Source organism: Heteronotia binoei, chromosome 21 (assembly GCF_032191835.1).
Source record: "Heteronotia binoei isolate CCM8104 ecotype False Entrance Well chromosome 21, APGP_CSIRO_Hbin_v1, whole genome shotgun sequence".
NCBI classification, from domain to species: Eukaryota; Metazoa; Chordata; class Lepidosauria; order Squamata; family Gekkonidae; genus Heteronotia; species Heteronotia binoei.
In genome coordinates this window covers 115,236,160-115,245,443 of record NC_083243.1, presented here as the reverse complement: position 1 = coordinate 115,245,443, position 9,284 = coordinate 115,236,160, and the positions used below count along the sequence as shown (strand labels likewise).

Genomic DNA, 9,284 nt, shown 5'->3' with positions numbered 1-9,284 from the left:
ACTCTTCCACTTGCAGCTGCTGGAATAGCCCTGGGTCAGCCAGAGTTGTCCTTGAAAGGGCAGCTTGTGTGAGAGCTCTCTCAGCCCCACCTATCTCACAGGGCATCTGTTGTGGGGGAGGAAGAGAAAGGAGATTGTAACCCACTCTGAGTGGAGGGTGGGATATAAATCCAATTTGTCTTCTTCTTCTCACATTGTATATATAATGAAATAATTTTACAATTCACGGCCTGGTTGCTACAGGCTGGTCCAGGGCCCAGAGGGTTGGGGACCAGTACTGGTCCAGGGCCCAGAGGGTTGGGGACCTCTGCTGTAAATAGCTTTAGTCTACTCAGAAGTCTGCAGAAACCTGAAGTAAAACTAACAATATTGTGAAAACCTTCAATCATAGGGTTTAACGGGACCCGTATAGGATGTCCATAGCAAATTATGTCTTGGGAGTTCTCTGAGAGAACCAGCTCTGTGGCAGATTCTGCACAAAGAATAAGCCAAAGTTAAGCACCTTTAAGCCTCACTGAGGAATTTCAAATCCCCGAGATTGAAAAAAATTGTTTTTCTACGACAAGCAGCACTTTCATCGAGGTCCATTTCTAACCAAAAGGCCACATGCGAACTCTCGATTCTCGAGGCGGACTACTTTCTTTTCTTTAAACGTCAACGGACCCCACCCACCCTGGGGTCCTTCTGAGCCACCAAACCTCACCCTCACCAATGTATTCCATATTTAGGCGACAGCCGCGCCTGAAAGACCCGCCGCAGAAAAGTCAGGCTCTCGCGAAGGCGTACTCAAATGCCTTGTTAGGGTAGAATGGGCGGCTAGGTGGCTATCAATCAGGCAATGTGCGCAGACAGCCCCAAAAGCTAAGGACCCATCGCTCATGCCCTGCCCGACTGTCGCGCGCGCACGCTTTTCCTTCTCTTTCCTCCCGTATCTGGGTGCAGAGGTGGCAGGAGGAGCGGCGCAAGTGACCGGGGCTGGAGTGGGTATAGGCGGCCATCCCCCCTCCCCTGACGGCAAGAGTGCACAGCACTGAGTTATTTCCCTCGTCCAGGGCTTACTCGGTTCCGTTCACGCGAGTGCGCGCGCACGCAAACATACACGGTGAGGAGGGGCAGCAAAAGGGGATGGTTCTTGAAAGACCGTTGAGCAGGACAAGGGGGGGGGGGGGAGGGTGCACGGGGCTGCAGTGAGGCTGCCGGTCACGTGGATGGCGAGCACGCGCGTGCGGTTTTGCTGGCGGACCACACGAATCAATCGGGTTGCCTGGAATCGTGTGCGCGCTGACAGGTGTGGGCTAGGTCGCGTGTTCGAAACTGGCGGGGAGAGGAAAAGCGGGGGGAATAGAAGAATAAAAGGAAATCTGGGCGGTGCGTTGTGTCCCCTCTGGCGGCCCGTCCGTTCATCCGCTTTGCTTCTTCTCCCTCCCCTTCGGGGCCCCGTAACGCGCTCTCGCTCTCTCCTCAGTCAGCGATGCCCTCAGCCACCAACAGCGCGATGGCCAGCAGCGGCGGTAAAGCGGGAAGCGAGGCAGTGGCGGCAGCTCCATCCCAGGCTGCAGCGAGTGCGGCTGCTGCGGCGGTAGTTTCGGGCGGCAGCACGAGTTCGGTTCAGACCGAGGCCATGAAGCAGATTTTGGGCGTCATCGACAAGAAATTGCGCAACCTGGAGAAAAAAAAGGTGCGGAGCCTCCCCTTACCCTCCTGTTGTTGTAAGCGCGTGTCGGGCGGAAGGTTCGTGGGGAAAGAGAGCTACGAGAGGCTCCCCTCAGCGGGATGAGGCCTGAAGGGCCACCACGCACGGAAAGCCCTGTTCGCTCTGGAGGACGATCTTCGCTTCGACTCCTCCCGGCCGTGGGAACAAAAGGGCCCCGGGGGCTTTGCCTTCGATCTTCCTTTGTTCTTACGCCCCACGGAGCCTTTGGTGTTACTTTGCCCTCCGGGCTTTTCTCCTCCCGCGCTGGCATTTCCTCCAGCTCTGCTTGCCTTCCGCCCGAGATGGGCTTGAGCTAGAAGCGACCCGCGCTGCCCACCCCCCTCCTCTGGCTTGGGCACATGGAGCCGGCCGGGTCCCAACATGGCGGCGAGAGGCAGCGACTCTTTCCAGGGAGGGAGCCTCATTGTATGAGCGGCGGCGGCGGCTGCACAAAGGCCCGGCAGGCTTCCTTCCTGCCCAAAACGCGCAGCCTCCGCTCTGTGTGTGCGTGCGCGCGCCCAGTTTCCTTCACTCCCTTTTTAGCTGCCATTTCTATGGTGTTGGAAGAGTCCCCTCGAGGGAAAAACATGACCTCGCTATCCCGTGGAAACTTCCGTACCCCAGTGAACGGAATGCTTAAATTACTTCCGCATGTATTAATGTCTCCCAACGGTTTAGCTGCCGCTTCTGTCTGTGACAAAAGCGTGGGCTTCTTGGGGTGGGGGCCAGAGCAACTGGAGCCACACAAAAGAAGTTCTCCATTACATCATGAACAGTGGGCACACAGCATTTTTTTTTAAAGCCTGGCCATTGAGTGGCAAGGTATTGTGTTTTTGTGCATATAACAGCTTATGCTGCTGTTCTGTGTAGGATTGTAAAATAAGCTTGGTTAAATACAATATGCACACAGGACATAGCTAAAATCCAAGTGTTCTGGTATTTGTTCCTATTTTTAGATTGCGTAGGTAAGCTAGTATTGTGGGGAGGGCATTCTATAGTTATGCATAGCTGTCTTCATGTACTTGTACTAAAAAGTACATGTTTTAGTATTGGATACATGCTACATAAATATGCATTGCGTAGGACACACCTCTGTAATTGGGGAACATGCAGATTCAATGAAACTGGTGACTTTAGTGGACATGACAAGATGCTTATAAGTGGAACTTTAAGTTGTGGTGGGGAAGCTGAAAAGTTGTGATGTGACAAAAATAATATTGATAAAATAATCCTCAGACTAAGAGAAGTATGGGTAAAAAGAGATGGTTTGGCATGCTGCTTAAAGGAGAATAAAGTACCTGGCATGCGTCAAGTGAAAGGACATTCAGAGACCATCTCTAAAAAAATCCCTATCTGTGGTTGCCTCCTGCCTTGCCTTTGCTGGCAAGAGTACAGAGAGCAGAATTTGAAATCAAGATCTCAGCTGGTGAGTTTGATTTAAAGCAGGGAGGTGGTCCTTCAGGTACCCTGGTCCCAAGCTATTTAGGGCCTTGTAGGTAAGAACCAACACTTTGAGTGGATTTTAGAACTGGAGTGACAGGGTCTGTTTTTGCCTCTAGCACGCTTCACAAGACACTATAGTGTTTTGTCTGACAGTTCTGTTTTCATAACAGCATGAACCCATGACAAGAAATTCACACAATGACCTAGGTCAGTTGCACGTAATAGGATTTCCTGTAACATTATTGTGGGCAGAGTGGTAGAGCCACTAACTTGAAACACCAATTTAAAAGCCCAGAGTTCATCCTGGATTCTCAAATTCTGATAACATAACAGTGGTTTTCTTGCTGCTTTTATATCTAATTTAAATTGCTTATTTTTATTATAACAATGTATTTATATGAACATATGAACCTACCTTATACTGAATCACACTCTTGGTCCATCAAAGTCAGTATTGTCTACTCAGACTGGCAGTGGCTCTCCAGGGTCTCAGCAGCTCTCTCCCAATGAATGTGGAAAATGTCTTTGTTCAGATGTTTTGTGTCAGTGTTTTGCTCAGAAAATCTTTGTAAAAGTCTGTGCCTGTAGTATCATACATTGACATGTATATCCACTCACTAAATAATATTCATGGTGTAAGAAACTGCATAAATTTCTCCATGGAACTCAAGGGGACATGTAATTTTTCCTCCTTCTGTTCATTTGTTAAAATACTTATATACTGCTTCTCTGTATCCACACCTGAATAATAGAGGTTTTAAACATTCATAAAACAAAAAATCTAAGTCATATTTAAAACTAATTGCATCAGATAAAAATTTAGAATAGTAGCAGAAAGCCTGATCAGATCAGCTGTTAAAATACTAGGCTTGGGGAGTGTGAGGATAAATGAATTATCCCCTAATTAATAGAGAGAATTCCCCTCTAAATGAGACCTTGTTGATAAAATAATGACTTGGAATGGCACCTAAAAACAGCAAGTGATCAAAGGAGACAAAGGGAGGAAGGGGCATTAAACTGCATGGTGCCACTATTAAAAAGGCCCTATTCTTCCTGTCTATGGGGGGTGGGGTGATGACATAAAGCAGAACCTGTGTAAAAGAGTAAAATGTATGGTGAAAATGTATGGGAGCAGATGGTTCTTCAAATACCTTTTTTTTAATTGACAACTTGAATTTGACCTGATAGCAAATGGATAAGTAATTGATATCTTTATGGATTGTTGTAATATACAGCATGTCACCCATTCCTCATAAGTTGTGCTGCTACATTGTCTAATTGTGGCTTCTGAAGCATTTCCAAGAATAGTTATAAGTAGAGTTCACTAAAGCAGTTAATCAGGGAGTAGTGAGGAGGGATGGGCACGAACTCATATGAACAGGGAGGTTGGTTGACAAACTGACTTGGTTCATATTCATGAACCATTCAAAGTTTTAAATCCTTTCTGCTCTTCATGACCCACAAACTGCATCAGAACTCATGAAATGTTGTGGTGGTTCTTCAGTTCGCCGTTATTGCTTCTTGAACCAGCCAAAATTAATGACAAACATTTGTTTGTTAGCCAGTTCATGCCCATCCCTACCGATGAGCATTGATTAAGATAACTACAACCCTGTAGTGTGTGTTAGACTGAGAGAAGGTTACTGGTCCAAGCTCAGCCAGTGAACTTCATGCGAGTATGGGGATTTGAATCTGAGTCTTTTGCTTCTCGTTTGAAAGTCATCACTGTTTCACAATTTGCACTTGGAAGCCCGCTTCCATATGTGCAGTGGATCAGGTCATCTGCTTGTCTTTCTAACAGAACTTCAGACACCACATTGAGTATCAAGACCAACAGAAGAGGAAGCATTGCCTTGTCTCAAATGAACCTTATCAGCTACTGCTGTGGGGTGACCCAGGATTGTTGAATCAATTAATTGATGCTTAAAGTAGTTAAATGTTATTTTTAGTTAGAATCTTCACTTTTAAACTTGATACCTTCTCGCTTAAGAAAGATTCCATTCATATTCATATAATTTAGAACTAAGCACAGAATAGTTCTAGTTTCCACTGTGCTTGGCTTTATCAAATCTGATGGGATTAAAAGTATCTGTTAAAATTGAAAGTGAAATTTAAAATGAATGAAACGTACTTTAGTGTAGAAACTGCAAAAGCAAAACACCCCTCCCACCAAAACTCTAGTTTTTGAAAATTCCAGGATTCAAAGTCTTGTAAAGAATAAAAATACATTGACTTAGGACTATCTCAGTCCTTAGATTTTTGGTGTATACCTAGAATGTTTTGAGTGTTCCATAAATCTGCATATTCACTACTGCATTCTTAAGTTGATGAGCTGATGTGGTGAGGGAGAGCTTGCCACAACGCCAGAATTAACAGTGACTCCCTGTTGTTTCTATATGCTGTAGTATATACGTTTTTCAACCCCATGATACTTATGAAACAACTTAGCTATATTCCAAAAAATTAAATAGAAATAGTTGATAAATGATTTAATGTTAATTTTGGATAGTTATATGTGTCTGGGCGTAGGTTTCACATGGTTCTATAGTAGAACAAGTTTTAGTCAGGTGCAACTGGACTCAAAGTTTGTTCTGGTGCTTCAGACCAACATGGTTATCCACCTGAATCTATGGTTTTATAGTGTTGCTTACCCAGCCGTGGAACCTGCTGGGTGCTTTAAGGGCCAAGGATATGGGCTCAGGACTGATGTCCTCACATTGGTTTGACATTCTAGGATTCAACCAAAACTATGGTTGCATATAGGCTGAGTCCATTCTCAGGAGACATGGCAGCTCTAGAGTTAACACACTGCTGCTGTTATATTATTAAGATGGTTTCTTGTCTTTTAAATAAGGAAAACCATGGGATAAATATAATTATGCAGACATGTAAGGTCTGAATAGGAGGCTTGGGGACTTAATGAGATTTGACTAATTGGTTAGTCAAATATTGTTATAACCAGAGAGAATTACCAGCAGGCTTGATGCTTATGCTAGCAACAGAAACAGATTTGTTAACTGTTGTGAAACAATGAAATTAAGTTAAATTGATTATAGCATTTTATTATTTAAGTAAGCATAATTCTGTGAACTGGCTTTTATGCTAGAACACATGGGTCCCTTTCTGGAGAGTTGATGAAGCAAGGGAGAGCATACATGGGGGGAGGTTGGTCTCTGAATCTGCCTGTGATAAAAAGCAGCCCTCTCTACTGTTGAGTGATTTTATCTTACTGCTCCTGTCTATATGCAGAGGTTGGAGATGTGGAATATTCCCAGCATATGTACACTTAGGTAGGAGTCTTCAAAAAGCAACTGAAAACAGTTGTGACCCAGCAGGGAGGGCTGTGATTTATGAGGGTCAAGCTGTCAAAATAAATTATTACAAGAACACAAATATTATGGTGTACACTAGGGATGGGCATGAAATGTGAAAATGGTGATTCGTTTTGTTTCGTGGTTCATTGGTTTGTCTGATTCAGTGGGTTTTTTTGTTTTGTTTTTTTAAATTTGAACAAATTTTGGTTCATTTGGTTTGGGAGGGCCTGAGAACGCTGGTGTGCCAGGAATGTGCCTGGCGTGATGACATCACATGGAAATGATGCTGTTCTGATGGACACATTTGCTGGGGCGATGCGAGGAGGATCCCCCGCCATTGACAGCTCAGATGAACAGCCCCCAAAACAAGTTTTGCAAGTTGTCCATAGCATGAGTACCTGAACTGACATGGAATGAACTTACAAAACAGCTATTTTAAGCACAAATTGTGATTTGTGCCCATCTGTACATAAGAACATAAGAGAAGCCATGTTGGATCAGGCCAACGGCCCATCAAGTCCAACACTCTGTGTCACACAGTGGCAAAAAAATTTATATACACACATACACTGTGGCTAATAGCCACTGATGGACCTGTGCTCCATATTTTTATCTAAACCCCTCTTGAAGGTGGCTATACTTGTGGTCGCCGCCACCTCCTGTGGCAGTGAATTCCACATGTTAATCACCCTTTGGGTGAAGAAGTAAGTGTTTTTGTAGTGTTTGTTCATTCACTGTAGTGTTTGTTCATTCACACAGTCAAGTCCGACTCTTTCTGACCCCATGGACAAAGTCACACCAGGCCCTCTTGTCTTTCACCATCCTCCGAAGTCTGCTCAAATTCGTGTTTGTTACATCAGTAATGCTGTCTAGCCATCTCATTTTTTGCTGTCCCCTTCTTCTTTTGCCTTCTGTCTTTCCCAGCATCAGGATGTTCTCCAGTGAGTGCTACCTTCTCATATGGTGGCCAAAGTATTTGAGCTTCAGCTTCAGCACCTGACCTTCCAGGGAACAGTCTGGGTTGATTTCCTTTAGGACTGACTGATTTGATCTTCTTGCAGTCCAAGGGACTCTCAAGATTCTTCTCCAGCACCACATCTCAAAAGCATCTGTTCTGCGCTCGGCCTTCTTTATGGTCCAGCTCTCACAGCCATACATTACTACTGGGAATACCATCGCTTTGACTATACGAACTTTTGTTGGCAGGGTGATATCTCTACTTTTTATTATACTGCCCGTGTTCACCATAGCTGTCCTCCCAAGGAGCAAACGTCTTTTGATTTCATGGCTACAGTCACCATCTGCGGTGATCTTGGATCCCAGAAATATGAAGTCTGTCACCACTTCCATTTCTTTCCCTTCTATTTGCCAAGGTGTGATGGGGCTGGATGCCATGATGATTAGTTTGTTTGATGTTGAGTTTCAAGCCTACTTTTGCGCTCTCCTCTTTCACCCTCAACAAGAGACTCTTTAGGTCCTCTTCGTTTTCTGCCATTAGAATGGTGGTATCTGTATATCTGAGGTTGTTGATGTTTTTCCCGGCAATCTTAATTCCGGCTTGTGCTTCATCCAGGCCAGCATTCCGCATGATGTACTCTGCATATAAATTAAATAAGCAGGGTGACAATATACGTCCTTGTTGAACTCCTTTTCCTATTCTAAACCAGTCAGTTGTTCCGTATCATGACAGTTGCTTCTTGACCCTTATACAGGTTTCTCAGGAGACATGTGAGGTGGTCCATCTCTTTAAGGGCTTGCCACAGTTTGTTGTGATCCACACAATAAAAGACTTTAGCGTAGTCAATGAAACAGAAATAGATGTTTTTCTGATACTCCTGTGCTTTCTCCATAAACCATCGAATGTAGGCAATTTGATCTCTATTTCCTCTACCTCTCCGAATCCCAGCTTGAACTTTTGGTAGTTCCCGCATACTGCTGAAGCCTAGCTTGTAGGATCTTTAACATGACCTTGCTGGTATGTGAGATGAGTGCAATGCTGCGATAGTTTGAACATTCCTTGGCATTACCCTTCTTTGGGATTGGAATATAAGCTGACCTTTTCCAATCCTGTGGCCACTGTTGTGTTTTCTAAATTTGCTGACATAATGTGTGCATCACTTTAACAGCATCATCTTTTAGGACTTTGAATAGGTCAACTGGGATACCATCATCACCGCTTGCTTTGTTGTTAGTAATGCTTTCTAAGGCCCATTTGACTTCACACTCCAGGATGTCTGGCTCATCGTCAGCAATTTCACCGTCTTGGTTGTCAAGGACATTGAAATCCTTTTTGTATAATTCTTCTGTGTATTCTTGCCACCTCTTCCTAATCTCTTCTGCTTCTGTTAGGTCCCTACCGTTTTTGTCCTTTATCATGGCCATCTTTGCATAAAACGTTCCCTTGATTTCTCCAGTTTTATTGAAGAGATCTCTTGTCCTTCTGATTCTGTTATTTTCCTCTATTGCTTTGCATTGTTCCTTCAGGAAGGCCTCCTTATCTCTCCTTGCTGTTCTCTGAAAATCTGCATTCAATTGGGTGAATTTTTCCTTTTCATCTTTACCTTTCACTTTCCTTCTTTCCTCAGCTATTTGTAAAGCCTCATCAGACAGGCACTTTGCTTTCCTGCATTTCTTTTTCTTTGGGATGGTGCTGATTGATGCTGTCTGTACAATGCCACGAACCTCCGTCCATAGTTCTTCAGGCACTCTGTTTATCAACTCTAGTTCTTTAAACCTATTCTTCATCTCCACTGTATATTCATAAGGGATGTGATCAAGGTCAAACCTGAATGGCCTAATGGCTTCCCCAGTTTTCTTCGGTTAAAGCCTGAGTT

General features: G+C 44.4%; 1 protein-coding gene across 10 annotated transcripts in view; it reads left to right on the top strand.

The window, feature by feature from the left end:
• Nucleotides 1–710: 710 nt before the first annotated feature.
• Nucleotides 711–9,284, top strand: part of CAPRIN1 (cell cycle associated protein 1) — a 52,091-nt gene continuing 43,517 nt past the window's right edge. For 2 of the 10 annotated variants that reach the window (XM_060261746.1, XM_060261743.1), the window contains exons 1-2: nucleotides 711–1,102; nucleotides 1,466–1,678. In XM_060261746.1, the coding sequence (XP_060117729.1) occupies nucleotides 1,472–1,678 (207 nt within the window). In that variant the 5' untranslated portion in view covers nucleotides 711–1,102; nucleotides 1,466–1,471. Of the gene's footprint in view, nucleotides 1,103–1,150; nucleotides 1,679–9,284 lie in introns of those variants that run through there. The other 8 variants (XM_060261747.1, XM_060261742.1, XM_060261748.1 and 5 more) reach the window with 7 other exon arrangements.